The sequence below is a fragment of the Taudactylus pleione genome, unplaced genomic scaffold (genome assembly GCF_031769625.1).
Source record: "Taudactylus pleione unplaced genomic scaffold, aTauple2 ptg000484l, whole genome shotgun sequence".
NCBI classification, from domain to species: domain Eukaryota; kingdom Metazoa; phylum Chordata; class Amphibia; order Anura; family Myobatrachidae; genus Taudactylus; species Taudactylus pleione.
Window position 1 is genome coordinate 3,368,784 of NW_028284886.1, and position 20,115 is coordinate 3,388,898.

General features: G+C 45.0%; 1 protein-coding gene across 2 annotated transcripts in view; it reads left to right on the forward strand.

Moving 5' to 3' along the window:
* Positions 1-20,115, forward strand: part of PLCG2 (phospholipase C gamma 2) — a 221,437-nt gene that overhangs the window by 184,773 nt on the left and 16,549 nt on the right. For both annotated transcript variants that reach the window (XM_088449429.1, XM_088449430.1), the window contains exons 27-32: positions 3,295-3,504; positions 5,841-5,980; positions 6,080-6,194; positions 8,835-8,999; positions 10,643-10,731; positions 19,210-19,382. In XM_088449429.1, the coding sequence (XP_088305555.1) occupies positions 3,295-3,504; positions 5,841-5,980; positions 6,080-6,194; positions 8,835-8,999; positions 10,643-10,731; positions 19,210-19,382 (892 nt within the window). The remainder of the gene's footprint in view (positions 1-3,294; positions 3,505-5,840; positions 5,981-6,079; positions 6,195-8,834; positions 9,000-10,642; positions 10,732-19,209; positions 19,383-20,115) is intronic.

Below are 20,115 nucleotides of genomic sequence, written 5' to 3' on the forward strand. Positions count from 1 at the left end.
TGGGTTTAATGACGGGTACACACTAGACGATATGTCGTCCGATCCCATGGATCGGGCCGACATTTCGGGCACATCGTCTAGTGTGTACCCACTATGCCCACTGCAGCGGGTAGTTCGTCGGGGTCGTTCCTTTGGCCTGCATGCACGGCCGATGGAACAACCCAGCTGCTGACGCCGGCAAGGTCAATGGTGCTGGTGAACTATATATAGGGTGGTCAATCACTGGATCGTGCAGTGTGTACCACCTGCCCGATATATCGTTCATTGGCATCGGTATGATGAGTCGCTGAGTATATACCCAGCTTTAGAAGAGAGTACAGGTTCAGGGGGGGGGTGTACAGTTGGATGTGAGGGTCTTTTTTGCATAAAATATGCACTTTTCTACTGCGCAACCACACAAAAGAATTATACTTCCGTACATAAGAGGAGTCACTTGCATGTTACGCATCATACACCTTACGCATTGATAGGTGGAATGGGGAGGGAGGGAAGTGTATTAGCTCTACGGCAGGAAGAAAAAAATTTCCATTTGATTTATTTTAGGGATGTTTGTATTTATTTGAACTTAGGGCCTGATTCAGACCCACTCGCGAGCGGCTGTCCGCTCGCAAGTGGGTTGATGTTCTGGACTGAGCATGCGCACGACGGAGGGAGCTCCGTCGTGCGCATGCGCCAGACGCGACGAGCGAAGGAAAGTCCTTCGCTCGTTGTGTCCGATCAAAGGGGGCGTGCTGTCAATGTTGATTGACAGCACGCCCCCTTCGGTAGGCATGCCGGGGGCGTGCCTCCCTAACGGGGGCGTTCCCACGGGAACGCCTCCCGTCAGAAGCCGGCCCACTGACATCACTAGTGATGTCAGTGGGAGTGATTTTGGCTCTGATAGAGCCAAAATCACTCCGGAGCTTGCGGTTGAAAACCTCAGCCGCAGGCTCCGGCTCGCAAATTCGATGGTCGCGATGGTCTCGACCATCGCGGCCATCAAAATGCATGCTCGTATAGCCTGTGGGTGGTGACCCACAGCTATACGAGCGTCCAGAAGGACGCTCCATTTTCATGGAGGCCGGCCCTCATTCAGAGCGTGCGCTCTGCTCAGAGCGTACGGCTCAGAATGAGGGCCTTAATGGGCACTTTTATTCTGTATTGGCGCCTATTTAATTGTATTTTTACATCCTGAACACCACTTTAGTATTACTATATTCAACGCTTTTTTCTATGAAAAAAATGGTGTATTGGTAAAGTAGGTGCCGCTACTCACCTAAAGTCACACGATGACATCAGATCTATAGCAGCTTCCGCACTCTGGGTTAGTGTGAAGATACCTATTTTATTCGTTTCTGGAATGATTTCACTGATCTTCCTGTTTGTGGAATTAGTTGAAAGTATTAAAAATTAGGTTAAAAAAAAAAAGATAAAAGTGCTGGTCAGGGGCTTATTGATGCTCGGGAGGGACCATATTCTGCGTGTCCCCTCCTCTGAGCAGCGGGCACCCCCAAGCCCTGCATCTCACCTTGTGCCATCATTTGGGTCCCTCCTAGCTCTGACCTGTTGAGGCATGGACTCCTCAAGACCTCGGAAGGTGTCCTAAGGTATCTGGCACCAAGAAAATAGCAGCAGATCCTTTAAGTTCTGTAAGTTGCTATCACAGCTGTGTTTTCTTAGGCACGCAGCTGCAAAAATTTGCTAATGTTTGTAAAGATCACCTGAGCATAAAAGTGAAACAAGGTAATCTATGCATCAGACCAAAAATGTAGCCCAAACTTTGCTGAGAACAATGGTTTTTGTCCCAATGCTCTACCACATCCCAGTCCTGAGATATTTGCATAAATGCCTAGAAACACGAAAATCGCTGTCTGCCATGAGTTAAAGATGGCCACCATTTCGAAAAAGGAAGCTAATAAAAAAAAAAAATAGTGGTTTTAAGTTATTGGCATATAGGTGGAGGTTGATTTTTTTAAAAATGATCAAGCAACCGGTGTTGGACCACTTGGTATGTATTGACCCGCCTGCCTTGGCCTACGTAGGAGGCCTAGGGGACCATATCGCTGACACCAGGAGCCGGCAGCCAATCAGGCCTGTAGGAGCAGGCAGCCAATCAGGCCTGTAGGAGCAGACAGCAGGAGACAAAAAAGTAGCTTTACACAAAAAATTGGCAGATATCAAAAATAAATTCCAGGTACCTTCATACGATCACACTAATGGTGCCTTAGTGCAGCCCTCTCCTGCAGCCCCGGCTCCTCTCTGCTTTATTATTATAACTTGTAAGACTTGTGTAAAATGCTCACTGATCTACTACAGCAGATATGAGTCTATTTGATTAAATGTATTTATTTTATTATGGAGATTAAGGGTAATGTGCGTATCTCCCTGAAGTGAATCGGCCTTCTTGTTACTGATCTAGAAGGTATAAGTATATACAGAGCGCCAGGGGCATTACTAGAACTTTGTGGGCAACGTTTTGAAGGGACCCCCAATGCTTCAAGAGAGAATACTCTTTCCCATAGCGGTCTAGCGCAGTGGGCGTGTCTAGTACTGCTCAGGAAACGTGCTTACTGCCGCATATCATTTTACTACATTAAAATGTCTCTTTATTATCTTCACATCCCTTCATATCACCATCACCTTCTTCCATCATAGTCATTACCCCATTTTATAATATTCTACAAAAATAGTGCTTCAAAGTGCCCCACAGTAATGTCCTCTGTATGTAGTATGCTCCCTAATAGTGCCCCGGCCACTGTTCCTAATAACCCCTTACAGTAGTACCCTGACCCATTTTATATAATGCCCCCTCCCCACCCGTGTTATTTTCAAACCCTTGTAGGCCCTGTCTGTTCCCCATTTTTATCTCAATTTATGGAATGTTGCCCTTTAAAAAGGCGGCTCCTTGTCAATCTCCTCTCTGGTGCATCCTTCTACATTTCTCCCAGCAACGGTCAGCACTGATGTAAGTGTGAGCTGGGTGCAGGGGATGCAGGTCCCTAATCGTACAGGCACTGTATACTTATCAGACTTCCTGACTGTCGATGGAATAGTCCCAGTTTCCGAGTTCTATCCCTCAATCATGATCTGGACTGCATTGTTCCGATTGCCGGTCAGTTGTGGGCGGTATGTTCATTGCTGCTCTGGTAGTAGAAAAAAAAAAGTAATTGTACACTTCATTAATGCAGTCCACAATGCATTGAAGTTAGATGTTCAACTTAGAGCCGCAAATGTGCAGCAACATTTGGATGGCGGAAGCTTTTGTACAATAGTGGGCAGTATTGTGTATGACCTTTACCATGTTCTTACATACAGTGAGACCAGATTTCCGAGAAGTCCGATCGTTTGTGGAGAATAAGGCAGAAAGTATCGCCAGGCAGAAATCCAATGACCTCCTGCTATACAATCGCAAAGCTTTAACCAGAGCGTACCCCAAGGCACCTAGAGTGGATTCCTCCAACTACGATCCCCTGCGCCTCTGGCTGTGTGGGGCTCAGATGGTGGCTTTAAATTACCAGACTCCAGGTAAATACTTTTCCATTTATTCTGCTCTTACTATTCTATAATATTTCTCATATACTCTTTATTACTCTTTAGTCCCGGCAGGACTGGCCATCTGGCAAATGGCAGATTGGCTGATGGACTGGTGGGTCGGTCTGGCTGTCTAGAGGCTTGGCCAAAAGCCCCGCCTCCCGGTGCTCTGCTTAGCCAGCATGTTTAGATGGGCCGTGTCATGAGGTCATGCTCCCGTGACACGTGACACGCCCCCGGGATGTGTGGCCATGCCCGCAATGATACATGCCCCCTTTTCCATGTACACAAGATAAATGCTGGGGCCCCAGTCCATCCCTGATTTCATTGTTTATTTATACTCACGCACAAGTCTCTTTGGGCTCATTCAAACTTGTACAAGTTGAAATTTGGTACAAAAAGAGAAAAAGGTGCGCCTCAACCAATCAATATAAATATCTCTATTTCTCAAACTGGCAGCTCCAAACAGCAGGATCTGCAACCTGCTAATAGGAAAAGACTAATACAAATTATGTTGAAGCGCTTGTTTGAAAAAGAACAATAGATTCTATAAAGGCAATTTAAGAAAACACAATAAACATGATACAATTGATTACAAAAATATGATATTCAGTGTTCTGAATTATATGTATCAACTCTTAATGCCAATACAAGATGTTTAACTCTCTGTGTAGTGGGACAGAGCATGGATAGTTAAAGGAAAGTCCAAATCCTCATATACCGAGGTTTAAGCAATGCCTGACACAGCTGTATGTGAGCACAATGTATACAGGCAGATCAATACTCACTGTCCTGATATCTGTGTCGGTATGGATATTGTACAAATACAAAGGACGTCCTTTTACTCTCAAATAAGCTGTAAACTGGTATGTCCTCCGGGATGTATAGGTTAAACAGTTCGCCCAAGGTGAAAGTTATTGGCACTGTAGTCAGCCGTATCAGTTATCGCACAATACCTGTTGAGAACACACACTCACCCCAGATAGTGCAGCGTTCACTGTCCGACAGCGGGAGCGCAAACTCTGTGTGTGTTGATAGAAGGCAAGTCTGTCTCAGTCTCAAGTAAGAGTTGGTACATTTAATTCAGAACACTGAAGATCATATTTTTGTAATCAATTGTATCATGTTTATTGTGTTTTATTAAATTGCCTTTACAGCAGTGGTCAGGGAACAGGGGTAAATTACCCCACATGGGATAAAAATTAAATTCCTGGGGGTAATGGACGGACAGCCGGGCATGCATATGAATCACATTTTATAATATAGAATGATTCATATGTATGCCGCTGTGCCGCAGAGAGGCTCTAAGCCGGACGCCCGCTGAGATGTTATTACCAGCGGGCGCCCGGCTCCTTCCCTGCAGCGCCGCGTTAGCCGGAGGCTGGAGTTCTCTTCTGAACTCCGGCTCTCTCCATGCGCACTATCGGAGAGACGTCATAGTTCCGAGGAGTAGCCGGGCGGACAGGATGGCGGCGGATGCAGGAGCGGGGATTAAGGTGTTTTTTTTGTACAAGCGGCACTACAGGGGCATTATATGGGGGCACTACTACAGGGGAATAACTATGGGAGCACTACTACAGGGGCATAACTATGGGGGCACTACTACAGGGGCATTATATGGGGGCACTACTACATGGGCACTATATGGGGGCACTACTACAGGGGCATAACTATGGGGGCACTACTACCGGGGCATTATATGGGGGCACTACTATATGATTTCCTTCCTTTCAAATCAAGGGTGTAACGTCGGCGTATCTAAATATATTTTGGGGTAAAAGGAAAAAAGTTCCCTGACCCCTACTTTATAGCATCTCTTGTTCCTTTTTCAAAAAAGCGCTTCAACATAATTTGTATAAGTTGAAATTTGTACTGAAAATAAAACCTATGAGATATTTGGGTCTGTAGTGCCATCCCTAATAATGTTGCTGACTCATCTTTTTATTGCTGAGCACATGAGACGGATTGACAAATAAGATGGGCGCAGAAGCATAAAATTATATTGGATCTTCTGTATACTTACAGGACAGGAACTATTGTAATGACATTTTTTTCCTTTCCCCAACTCAATGTTTCGTAAATTCACTTTCTTTTTACCTGATTTGCATTAGAATACTGGCATCAGGAAGATATCCGTAACAGGAAGTAGAGAAGACATATTTTAAAAAACATAAATAACTACAAGCGTAATTATTATTGGAACAAAAACAAGAATGGTATATACAGTAGGTCATCCAAAGATGACAACCGCCACCTGGATTAGGAAGCTTCTTAACCCACAGTTATGATTCCAAGACAGTACTACACTTTAGATTTCCCTGTCTTTTCAGATCGATCCATGCAAATAAACCACGCCATGTTTTCTCCCAATGGCCGATGTGGATACATCCTGCAGCCAGAGTGCATGAGACAAGACACCTACGACCCAAGCGATTCCAAGAGACAATGGCAGATGATGTTGACCATCAAGGTAAGAGAGAGCAGTAAGCACAAGGTGTACAATGCAATCCAGTTAACAGAAACCTGTTCAGTAAAACTAATGAGATACTGAATCATACTTTGCTCCCAGGTCCTTGGAGCTCGTCATTTGCCGAAGCCGGGCCGTGGCATTGCCTGTCCTTTCGTAGAGGTTGAGCTATGCGGAGGAGAGTATGACTTCAAGAAGTTCAAGACCAGTGTTATGAGTGGGTTGGAGATCTATTTGTACTCCCAATGACACATACTGTAAAGCTAACAGAAGGAAAACTAGATCTAACTGTACATGCTGCACATTCAGTTCATCTAGCAGATAGAGATGATTAGCCTAAGCTAGCGTTTGCCCTGTAACATTATGGAATAAGAGAGCTAGGCCTTCTCCATGCTGTTGAAAGACACGTTATGGTAAATGGTACACCCTATTCCTGTTAGCAGTTCAGTTACAAGTTCTGTAAGGAATTCTACACTTGGCAAAAAAGCATATAACAGTAATAAGAGTTAAAAGAAAATTAAATGATTTGATAAATCTAGTTAGTAGCGATCCTGTTAAGAGGTAGCGGAACTACATCTTACTGACTCATTGTTCAGGGTTCACCCTGATGTCAGACTGGAAACACCTATTGGCAACCAGGTTACCAAGACCTCCAATGTGCACAGTAATAATTGATTAATGACTCAGCAAATCATCACCAAGCTTGTCACCCATCATGGGTGTTATAGGCTGAAAGAACAGAAGCCACGTCCCGAACCTTTGTCACCCCTGACCTCTAAACGCATATAATTAGGTCATGACACATTATTAGTCTAGTACCACAGTATAAGAATTCGGAATTCAAAGCAAAAGCCGCTATTGTGTTACAACATACGGTGTACAGTATGTCACAGGCACGCACCGATCATCCAAATCATGAATATGATAACGTTGTGTAACGGGCACATGTATAGCAGTGGGAAGGTGCAGTGACCCTTTTTTTTTTACATTGCATGTTTGCAGACTATTACATTTACGGTTAGGTCTAGACTATACAGGGCTAATGGCCCTGTGACGTCACACCCACGTGACTCGGCCTGAAAGGGGGAGGGGCAGGGATGGTAACGGGGGATCAAAAGCGGCCCCTCGCGGGCTCGCTACGCTCGCCACGCTTCGGGCACGGTGGCTCGCTGCACTCGCCACAGATATTTATTCCCCCTCTATGCCCTAGTGGATGGTAACGCAGGAGCAGTCCAGCCTCCTGCAGCGGTCACGTGGTGTCTACGTCACAGAGGTCCTTTCTCCAACTTGGAAATAGCAGCAACCTTATATTTACTGCAGGCCATCATTTCATCTTCTCTCTGGGAGGTAACCCTGCCGAAGTCAACAATTGTCACACGGATTAATTCAGCCCACAAAAAGTCTGTGGGGGTAAATTTACTAAAGCTTCTAAAAATGAATAAGGTTGTAGTGTTGTCAATAGCAGCCAATCGGATTGTAGTTGTCATTTTTCTATTGCATCCTAGAAAATGATAGAGATAATCTGATTGGTTCCTAGTATCAACACCACCACTTTTCATTTTTAGAAGCTTTATTAAATATACCCCTGTACCCACTATGCCGTGATTGATAAAGTTTCAGGCTGCTGAATGATTATGAGACCATGGGTATGTCCACTGCACTGGAACTTAGATAGTAAACTTTATTGCTTCACCTCTCATTGAACACATCACGATATAATAATAATAGAGTCCAATGAATAGGGGTGCTACCAAAGATTACATGTAGATAATTTGAATTAAATCTGGGAATCGGGTTAGCGGAAGAGAATCTTAGACTAGGTGCACTCAGGCAATAAATCAAATATTAAAATGTAACTTTTATTATATCATATGATAAAAAAAATTAATATATATATTTAATATTATTAGCACGTGTGAAGCAAGAGAAATAAAAAAAAAATGTGTAAAGAGATAAGCAAGTGATTAAAACGTGGTACCACTGATGCTTATATTAATTAGCATCCCAAATTTTTCAATGCTGCCACCATATAATAACAACTAATTATTAAAAATATGCTGTTCTTGGTATATTAAGTGCAGCTGCTTTGTAGTGATCCAGTAATATAACTGTTGCAGAAATTACTCCTATAATCGCAACAATGTTGTGCTAGAATCTTTACATGGATTGCAGATTATATTGTACTGTTACATTATGTTCATTGTTTCTAGTAACTATTGCCACAGCGGTTAGATAAAAATTCCACTGGCATCATTCAGTATAGGTTGAAATCCTCTTATATGATAAATCAATTCTGTATCCTGTTGAAAAATATAAGTGATATCACGCAGCTCCTACAATGGCTGCAGTCAGGGACCTGGCTTCCAGCCGAATCAACGTATCTTCAGATATAAACTTCACAATATGGATATACAGTTTACTGTATGATCAGAGGGAAGATATCCCCATGTGTTATGTGTGTTGATAGCAGCACTCGTTGCTAACACTATGCAGGATCTAGGTAATACTAGTCTCCCGCAGACATACATATAACCCCGCACTGCACAACCCAGCATCTCCGTATACGGAGTAAATTAGTGTAGTTGTCTCGGCATATAATATTTAATAAGATGGTGCATAGCATCAGCTGAACTGCCTACCATTAATAATTAGTTGTTATATAGTGACAGCATTGAAAAATTTGGGATGCTAATTAATATAAGCATCGGCGGTACCACGTTTTAATCACTTGCTTATTTCTTTACACATTTTTTTTATTTATGTTTTATTTCGCTAGATTCACACGTGCTATTAATAATAATAATATATATATGAATGATTATGAGTCATGTGATAACATCCTGCCTTGCTTTTCTAGGTGACAATGGCCTAAACCCAGTGTGGACCACGGTCCAGCAGATCATGTTTGAGATCTGTGAACCAAACCTGTCATTCCTGCGCTTCACGGTCTATGAGGAGGACATGTTCAGTGATCCCAACTTCTTAGCTCAAAGTACATTTCCTATTACAGGGTTAAAAACAGGTACAAATATATATTATATGTATGTGTCACGTGTGCTATCAGTTTTGAGTATGGATTCGTACAGTATTTGGCTAAACTTGCCAAATATAAATCTGAGGGTAATGTCACGATGGTGAGCAACAATGTCACTTTTCGCCCTTGGGTAGCACATTGGGGCTTTTATAAAATGTTGTATGAGGCCACAATTACATAGTGCGTACATGCCAACGCCCCAACACCCAGTCACGCCTATTCAGTCGCAAGAGGAGTTGCGACTGAGATGCTTCATGCTAACGACCGCGAGATCCATCCACAAAATGGACTGTCGTGCAACTTTGAGTCAGACCCAAAAATTCTCAGCTACTCTACTTTCATTGAATCAAATACAGACGTGTCCTATACACCATACGGCGCAAGACGTCCGACGAGACTGAGCACTCCGAGAGGTATAGCCCACCCTCTTTTTTTCTTTAAGCTTTGCATTTTGTTTTCATCGCAGATGCAGCAAAACCTCACTCATAAGGGTATATTTACTAAGGTGCAGATTTTTAGAAGTGGAGATGTTGCCCATAGCAACCATTCAGATTCTAGCTATTCTATTATAGATGGTGCAAGATAAATGATAATAGCTAGAATCTGAATGGTTGCTATGGGCAATATATCCACTTGTAAAAACCCTGCACTTTAGTAAATGTACCCCCCAGTGTACTACAGACCCTGAGCTGCGACTATGGGATCTGGTCAATATCCCAGCACATGGGACGCCGACACTTAGAATACCAGCATTGGAGTCCCAACACCTGTCAGAATCCCGATCGCCGACATCCCGAAAGTAAGTAGCAGGGTTAGGGGGAGGGCTAGCATTAGGGTTAGGCACCAGGGGGAGGGTTAGGCTCCAGGGGGAGAGTTAGGGTTAGGCTCTAGGGGGAAGGTTAGGGTCAGGCACCAGGAGGAAAGGTTAGGCACCAGGGGGCAGGTTAGGGTTAGGCACCAGGGGGAGAGTTAGGGTTAGGGACCAGGGGGAGGGTTAAGGTAGGCACCAGGGGGAGGGTTAGGGTTAGGCACCAGGGGGCAGGTCAGGGTTAGGTACCAGGGGGAGGGTTAAGGTAGGCACCAGGGGGAGGGTTAGGGTTAGGCACCAGGGGGAGAGTTAGGGTTAGGCACCAGGGGGAGGGTTAGGGTTAGGCACCAGAGGGAGGGTTAGGCACTAGGCTGGAGAGTTAGGGTTTGGCACTAGGGGAAGAGTTAGGGTTAGGCACCAGGGGGAGGGTTAGGGTTTGGCACTAGGGGGGAGGTTAGATTTAGGCACCAGGGAGGGAGGGTTAAGGGGAGGAATAGGATACCTAAGTATCGTAACCCTGTCGGTATGCCGGCATCTGGATTTTGACCTCCGGGATCCCGAGCGCCAGCATCCCGTACCCAACCCCTCCCTTGTGTATGAATCGACTAATCCATGAACTGCATTTCTGCACAGCAAGTCTGCCAAGATGTCAGTCAGTACCTGTCTGCCAGGTTAAAAAAGCACCTGCTCCGGATCTGCTGCAGTGGAGTGAAATGTTATATTAATTCATTAAACAAACAAACTGTCGTGATTCCTAGAGAAATCCCTGTGAAAAATAAGCAACTTGAGAGAACATCGTGTCTTTTACTGTTATGTCTTTCAGGCTACCGATCGGTCCCTCTCAAAAATGGTTTTGGGGAAAATATAGAACTATCGGCTCTTCTGGTATACTGCCAAATAAAAAAATATCAGGTAAGTGCTGGCATGGCTGCCTTCTATTCACCGGTTATAGCGGCCTGTGGTGTGCGGTCTATGGTGTGCTATATACATTACTAGGCTCACGCTCTCTCCGTATGTAATAGTGCCACAATCATCGTGTTACCTATTCGCACTGTTCCTTAACAGATCTCCCCTCTTCCAATCCTTATGTCATCCTAAATACAGAATATATCCACCAATAGTGATGCATTAATGTGATATTTCCCAGTACACACATATACCTGTAATATAACCCACACTCACCATGTATGAAGCTTTATAATGTAAAATGATTTATGTGCATTGCCCTTATCTTCATTTGCACTTATATATCTGTAGAGATACTTTTACTCACCACCATACTTTTTATCACTAACGTTACTTAGAGGAAGTTGTAATTATATCAGTTAGTTACAGCAGTAATAATTATTACACTATAGACCAGTCCTGGGGTCTCCCATCTACCCCTGCATCCACTTCCATGCGCTATCCGGCAGCCAGGTCTGATGACATCACACCTGACCCCATTGTGTACATGCAGATAGGAGATCACCTTGCATGATGGGAACAGCCAGGGGGCAATGTCCCTTCCCAAAACTGTGCACTACACTGGGAGCGGCATGTGGGCACCGGCAGCATGGGCGATGCACCAAAATCTACCTGGGATTCGTGTGCGGCCTCCTGGACGATATGCAGTTGGGAAGCCAGCGGACCTAATCCCAACAGCCGGCTTCCCGACTGCTTAATCCCAGCAAGGCACTGACAGGCGTCAAAATCCTGACGCCTGTCATTAGACCTACGCCGGGTGCACGAAACCCAGCTTACCGATCGAAAGTAAGCCGGGCGCAGACAGCCGTGCAGGGGGGGGGAGGATTAGGCACCCCCCCTGGGAGGTTAGGTTTAGGCTAGGGGAAGGGGGGGTTAGGGTTTGGCACCCCCGGGAGGAGGTTAGGGTTTGGCACCCCTGGGGGGAGGTTAGGGTTTGGCACCCCTCGGGGGACTTAAGTTTAGGCAGCGGGGAATGGGGGGTTAGGGTTAGGCACTTGTGTGTGGAAGGGGGGGGCGTTAGGGTTAGGCACCCCTAAGGGAGGGTTAGGGGGTAGAATTAGGTTAGTTAGTACTTACCTTAGGACGATCGGGATTTCCTATTGTGTCAGGCAGCCGCTGTCGGGATTTGAACCGCCGGCGGTAAATCATATTGATTCCTCCTGGACACACCTACTGCGATGACCATATTGCAGATGCAGTTACAATACCCTATGGGTGCACATGAGCGTGGGCCTAAAGCCGCCATCTTTCTTCCAATTTGCTCAGCTGTCACAGGACATTTATATAGACTGAAGCACTTCAAATGGTCAGAAGAACAAATATATTTCTTTTCTGCATCATGTCAGACCATAACTGTAAGATTTGTGCTTTGCAGCTCTGTAAAAAGTGCCGGTCTTTTATACAGAGAAAATATTTGCCCCATCCAAGTGAGTGACCTAAAATAAACATTTTAGGTATTACTCTTATTACTCTCCGCTGGTCCAGTAATTGGCAGCTCCCCCTCTGTGTCTAGTGATTCATTACCGATCGCAACTGCGATTATGCACGCCATCGGTGTAAACGTATGCATTACAGTGCGTGTGTGCAAACCGGCCACTGCGATCGCAGTGACTACGCAGACCCATCGCAGAGTGATTGACGGGGTGGTCGGAGAAACGCAGGCGTGCCATTGCGTTTGAACGCCGTTGCATGGGCGTCCATAAATTATCCACTGCGATGCCCTATGCAGCTTGAGTACTCATAGCGTGCGATGAGGTTCCTGAGTAAGGTCAGGGCTTATGCAAGTGTGCGTGAGGCTGCGATGGTACCGATGGTTTCGCAGTCTTGCTAAACATTACGGATGCGTTTAAGGTAAATTGGGCGTCCTTATGTAGTGCTGCGACGGCATAGCGATCGCAATGGATTAGCATACTATCGCAGTGAGACTGCGTGCGTAATCGTTATTGCAATCGCAGTTGCGATCCATAATGAATCAGGCCCTTGATCGATCATAAGTCTTGCGGCAGTGGTACTTTTTTGGTGTTGTCAAAGCCGCAACTCCTTGGAATTGTCTTTTGCAGTTATAGGAAGTTCACAGGTGACAACATGAACCGCTTGGACTGTTTGGTGCCTCAGGGGAACCCAGCAATTTGTTACCACTGAGCGCCTCTGCAGCCGCCGGGTGGTGGGTCCTGCCGTGATCGGCGGGGTCAGCAGCGATCGGCAGCTTGGAGGTCACTGGAGGAGGGTACAGGGATGCAGCGGGACCAGAGGTCCCTCTGCCATTGGCGGGTGCTGGAAGATCATCTTCTGGCAGCCGCCCATTCTGCGTTTCAGACTAGTCGCATTGTTTGCTACTATGGCCCGTATTCAATTTGGAGGGAAAAGCCGTTTTCACATGTTTTTGGCGAAACTTTTACGCGGGTGACGTAATTTTCGCCTGTTTTGGTTTTACCCCGTATTCAATTTGGAAGACTTTCTGCCTAGGCGGAAAGTCGATGCAATGTACCAGGCAAAAAAGTTTCGCCTATGAATAGCAGGTGGAAAAAAGTGCAGAATTGGGGTTTTGGGGTGCAACGTTGCGGGAACCCCCATGCAGCCTTCAGACAGTCCCCCAAAGGTAAACTGTGTAAAAAAATGTTTAAAAAACACTTAAGGCCCCCCCAAAAAATTACTTTGAAAAAGGAGGCGGAAAAAAAAAATTGGGGTACAAAGTTAAAAACTAGCGAACTTGACTCTGGGGGGTCCCCAAGTATGCCCCAGGTGTTTTTTTTATTGCAGGTGCTTGCGGCAGGTGGATTTTTTACGATTTTTACAACTACACTTTAGCAACTTTTAAATATGCTGACCCCCATTTTCAAGTACCCCAAATTTGCTGGGATAAGTTATTTTCAGAAAAAAATACTCCTGAATACTATTCTGCACCACGTATAGAAAAACGCTATTTAGCAGCTATTGAGCCCGTTTAAAAACCCCAAATACCTTCAACAAGCCAAATCGGGGAGTATCATAGTGAACCCCCATGTCAGAGCATCTTTTGGGGGGTGTCAGACTGATTTCCCCAAATCTGACAGCGCTTTCCGCCTGTTTCAGTTTCGCCGTGTGCCATTTTCGCGTACTTTCATATTGAATACTGGGTAAAGCATGCGTGCGATACTTTTCCGCCTGCCAAACACGCGATGTAGGCAGAAAGTCCGGGCCGCGAAAAAGTATCGCGGCTCGGCTCATATTGAATACGGCTCTTAGTCGGTTAACGGACAGCCTGCCATGGTCACAAAGGCTGCGACCATGCCAGGCAAGTGGTTAGGAGAAAAATGACTTTGACGTAGGGACTGAGAAAATGATTGGCGCACCATTTACACAATCGGCAGTGCACGATGGTTGCCTGTACACAGCTGTACACGCCCTAGCACTCACATTGGTTTCAGTTACCTGGAATGAAAACTGCTCTACAAAGTCAGATTTATATGAACTGTAATGTCCATTTCATTTAAGGGCTTGTCAGGTATTCACAGATCTGTGGAAATACATGATGGCCTAAGCCCTTTTTGTATCTTCTTTGTTCTATATTATTTTCTCTGTTACATATATAATATATAGATACTGCCGGTGTCTCGTGGGTACATCACTGCTGCTGCTGCAAAAAAAAAATCATTATCATTTTTGGTAGAAGTAATTATTTCTCTTTTATACAGGGGGGCTGTGGTGGAGGTTTGGGTCACGGGGTGGAAGAGGCAGCACAGCATAATCAGCCTTTGGGGCAAAATAATTAAATATGTGCCAGCTGTCAGTGATCCTTGTGGGCTGAAATGGGATTTGTACTAATAGAGAAGTATTAAAGTTTAGTTTAAAGGGAAAAAAAAAAGAAGTCAATTAAGGGATACTTGGAAGCGATGATTCCCATGCCATCTCCCGTACACTACATTCTTTCTTAGGGGCAGCCATTGGGAAAAGCCATGTGTCTCCCTCAACATCGTTTGCATATCATTAATGGGACGTTTCAGAGACTAGGAGGGTCTGAAAATATTTTGATGGATCTACGGTGAACCATGAATCTTTACGGTTATTGCAGAGTTAGACTCCCTGCCAACGTAATCTGAATGTGAAATTAAGACATGATTTGTAGTCCGACCCATATGTTCTGCGACTTGCAAAACCCTCAATAAACTGTTATAATTTAATAGTAGGTCTGCTTTGATGAAAAGCACATCTGCAGGCACTTAGCCGGGAAATGTGAGATCATAAAGCCCTACAGATGGCTGGATAGCAGAATTCTCTGGGTCTCCATAGCGGAAAGCTGTGTAAGACACTGACGGCTATATGAGACTTCTGACTACGTTGCTGGCTAGGAAAATTGGATCATTTTTACAGAAGATCCTCCCTTTTTTTTACATTCTGATGGTAATGGTTCTGCTTGTGTCTCAGCGGTAGATTTACTAAAGCTTCTAAAAATGAAAAGGGGGGGGTGTGTCCTATAGCAGCCAATTAGATTCTGTCTATAATTTTCTAGGATGCAATAGAGAAATGATAACTACTGTCTGATTGGTTGCTATGGGGAACACCTAAGCTATCCATAAGAGCCGTTTGTGTAGACGCTAAACTGGGGAAATGTCGCATAAATGCTGATAAACCTCAAGCACATTAAGTAGAAGGCAATTGAAATGTACCTGTCGCCACGAATCAGCATCTATTGACCCTGCAGTACACTAAAAGCCACTGCAACAGCATGCTTGGGTGTACGTTTACATTTTCGATTTGCCAACTTTACTGGCATCACCTCAACTTTTTGTAGAACTAAGAGGAAAAGGGAAGAGACAGACACAGCTGCCATTCTAGTAGTTTAGAAAGAAAATTGTCTTTGCCACTAAAGCATTGAGGAGAAGCTTGGGAGATTACTTCCGTGCCAAGATGCGGCTGCCGTCATGTTAATGGGCATTCCCTGTGTCTCATCCTACCTGTATCTCTATAATTGGGTAGCTTTCTCTTGTCACTCAGCTTCTCTGGTTTGAAGGGTCCCCTAAGTAATCGAGCCATGACAAAGAAAGGCCCAGGGTGAGGCCAGCAAACAATTATGTAGGGTGCACCTGCGCCACGTCGACCACATCTTTGCATCAGTAGTAGATGTGTCCTTTAATGCACTGGGTTGGTGCATTCAAACAAATCCCAAATTGAATCTTGATTCTAGCACCCTGCACCAGTCACAACCCGTGCAGTTCCTCCTTCCTGCCTGGGGTGTGGCTCTTTGCTCTGGTGCCTCTAGCACACTCAGCTGATGCAACAAACTTTGGAGATACAGAGCAGAGTGTGCTAGAAGCACCAGAGCAGAGAGAGACACTCCAGGCAGGAAAGAGGAACTGCACGGGCTGTGACAGGTGCAGGGTGCTAGAATGAACACTATACTCTCCATTCACCCTGTGCTTCATTCAACATAGGACTAAAAATTTGTGTTTTGGATAGTTCAATACGCAGAATAAGAATGGAAAGTGAGATTTTGCATCTAACATACAGAATAATGGGAATAGTAGGAAGAGATGGGGGGGATCTATTCGAATTAGACCAAGAGTCAGTGTAAAGCTGGGTACACACCTATACAATCACTGAATATCAGGTGATCGGGCTGATGATGGTATAGGTGTGTATGTAGTACCACTGCAGGAGCGTTAGCCGATAAACGGCTTATAACACTCCTGTAACGAACAGGATTGAGAGGACCTCCCAATTCCATAGAAGCCTGTACACACTGAGCTATATGTAGTACAGTGTGTACAGGGCTGCAGGCAGGGGGTGACACTGGGGGAACCCAGCTCGGCTGGTTGGGAGCGTTTACCCCGATCAGCCGCAGGATAGAAAAGGTGTGTACCCAACTTAAGCCCAGCGTAACTACCTAGTTGCAGAACTTGACGCTTCTGGTCTAGTACAGTCTTAGACTCCTTCATTATATTCCTTGTGTCTTCCTCAGGAAAAGCAATAATAAATATGTCATATGTGGCAGTTTAGATGGGAGCTTACAGAACCAGTCGATTGACCACTTTTATCAATTATTCCTGCCATATTTTTTTTTATGCATGTTACAGTCTCCAGCAAGGCCAAAAGGCCATAATGGCCTGAGGTTTGGAAACCCGCAGGTTGTGATTGTCATATGGCCTATTGTTAGTTGTGGGAGGGGGCAGTGTGTATGTGTGGGGGTATTAGTACGTATTATGGGCGGTGTTAGGTTGTTTGGCTAGTATCCAATCATTACATTTGTGGTAGACTATCTATTAGAGTGATTCTGTTTAATTCTGCCTCTTGGTTGAAACATGTTGTTGAGGAGGAGTCAGGCTGCTGCCCGAAGTGTAAATTTTCACGAGCTACTTTCTTCCATGAGACGTGGGAATGTGGGAAAATTAGAACATTTTGGGATAAGATTATGGTATTTCTAAACAATATATGCGCCTTACATCTTATGAAGGAGCCATTGGCTATGTTATGCGCTAATTTTATAAATTGGGACCTGCAGGGTCGTAAGATGGAATTATTGCCCTTTCTTACGATAGTGGTAACTGTGGCGTAGAAAGTTATCCTCTGTAACTGGACAGTTTCCACAGCACTATCAATTCAAAAAGTTCAAACTATTTTACTACAAATACTTTATTTTGATAGAAGAGCAACTATACCTGATGTTGAGAAGGGGGTGGTTCGCTTTTACGCTAAATGGGGTATATATATATCGACTCCTTGGATTCCGATGTTAGAACTCATATAATGAGATTATTTGAGACTACGAATTGGTCTCTACTTCGTCATTTGGAGTGATGTTGTATATTTAGATCTTTAAATCCTATATTTATGGGCCAGGGGATAAGACTCTTTGGGCCTGATTCAGACCCACTCGCGAGCGGCTGTCCGCTCGCAAGTGGGTCGATGTTATGGACTGAGCATGCGCACGACGGAGGGAGCTCCGTCGTGCGCATGCACCAGACGCAACGAGCGAAGGAAAGTCCTTCGCTCGTTGTGTCCGATCAAAGGGGGCGTGCTGTCAATGTTGATTGACAGCACGCCCCCTTTGGTGGGCGTGCCTCCCTGACGGGGGCGTTCCCATGGGAACGCCTCCCGTCAAAAGCCGACCCACTGCATCACTAGTGATGTCAGTGGGAGTGATTTTGGCTCTGATAGAGCCAAAATCACTCCGGAGCTTGCGGTTGAAAACCTCAACCGCAGGCTCCGGCTCGCAAATTCGATGGTCGCGATGGTCTCGACCATCACAATGCACGCTCGTATAGCCTGTGGGTGGTGACCCACAGCTATACGAGCGTCCAGGAGGACACTCCATGAAAATGGAGCCCGGCCCTCATTCAGAGCGTGCGCTCTGCTCAGAGCGTACGGCTCTGAATGAGGGCCTTTGTCTCCTGTAGAGGAACAACGTTATTTCCTCTAGTGTAGGAGTGTCCTATCAATGGAAAGGGAACAAGCTGCACCACAGTCCGGGGGGGGGGGGGGTGGGAGGGTTTTGTATGTGTTTATTTTATATATATATATAATTTGTTTTTGTTTTTTGTTATGGTTCTATATTATTTTATATTTTCTATCCCTGTGCTTATGTTTAACAGTAATTTTTGACTAGCTATATCCTACAGGCAAAACGTATTTGTTTGACATTGCACTTGAATTGTATTTGCTTACACAGATTGCAGTTCTGTATCTATGTGTATATGGATTTATGTAGTATATCTGTATAGATATACATGTACATGTATGTTTGCACTTGTGAGTATATAAAATAAAAATAAAAAAAAATTGTTTTGGAAAAAAAAAAAAATTCTGCCTCTTGGTTCCTGGTGCCTTTTCTATTGGTTGTTGGTGCTGGGTTAGGTGGAGCAGTATTGCCATCAGTAGGCACACGTGGTGAAGGAGGTGGTAGCAGAGTGCTGACCACACGGATAGGCTAGTGGTCACAGCCCCTGAGGGAGGGCCTGGCCATGTGTGGGAGGTGCTGGCACCAGTCTGGCTCCGGCGTGTGTCCGGTGATCACCGTGTAGAATGCCGCTGACAGGTGTAGGCTTTCTGGCCAACTTTTTCCCCATTTCTGTTTATTCGAATGAATTGTAACTTTCTAGTCCCCAAATCAAGTTTCTGTGCGTTTTATTATTCAGCAAAAGAGGTTATAGATAGAATATGCTCAAGTTGTTTATGCCAAGGTGAAAACATCAACATCTAAGAGGCTTACATGTCTATCGGTGCTATATATAACAATAAACTGGTAAAGTGTTTGGCTAATTAAAATAAAATCTATTTAAATAATGAATATGTACATTGCCGGGGATGAAATCATATGCTTGTAAGGAGGTTTAGCTGCCAACATACAACCAACCAGCGCTATACGGGCCGGGTTGATAAATGTTTAGCTCCGTTCAGTACTTGTCTTGTAATAGTAAATAACTGTTGTTGTTATTGTTGCCTCTTAAGGGTAATGGAGAGGACCTATACTCTTCATCCGGGAATCTGCGGAGGCACATAAACCATAATAATGAGGTGTCCTTGTACGACACACACCAGAACGTAAGGGTCCCTAGCAGAGAAGCGCTGGTGAGACAGCCAATGAGTGACAGCAGAGGAGCTGCAACGCCAGATCCCAGGAGGTGTGTATAACTAACAGTGTTCTCTCTTCTGTGGTCTTCCTCTATGCATGTACCTATCTATTACCTCTTTCATATATATCGGCTTCCTCTGTCCCCAAGACTCCTTACATTCCCACCATAAAGGGGTTTTACACTTGAACAGTTAAGTTTTACTACAATCTCCCTTCGCAACACAAGACCTTTGGGGGTTTACTTCTCTGGGACCCCCTCCCTCCCCCACCATTCCTTCCGTTTAGCATGGTCCTGGTACTTATACATGGCCGGGATGGCTGCAAATCACAATTGGTGTTACTCGGTTCTAGTAGGGCTGATATATCGAGGGTCCTCGAGCTGCTGTGTCAGATCTCCCCTGCTATGGCGAGAGCTGAGTGGCACTAATAAGGATCGGCAGAGGTCTCCAATATATGTGAGTGTCAGGACACTGGTAAGTGCTGCAAATGGGGTGGTGGGGCAAGGAGTGATGCCCCCCTCCTAAGTGCTCCTATTTGGAAGGGATGGGATTTAGCTAAATTCATTTTGAAAGTTGAAAAGCCCTTTTAGGTAATTCCAGGTACAATGCATTTACCTAACTAGCACCCAAATAGGCGGGATTCCCCTCCAGATTGTCAGACCTCAAACCCACCAGAGCATCAGCGTTTTATCATGGGAAGTCTCTAATGCAGGTCCTACCTGCCCATGTGATGAGTCTCTGTTCCTGCTTCTGTAGTTGCACAACAACAGTCAATCGAAATCA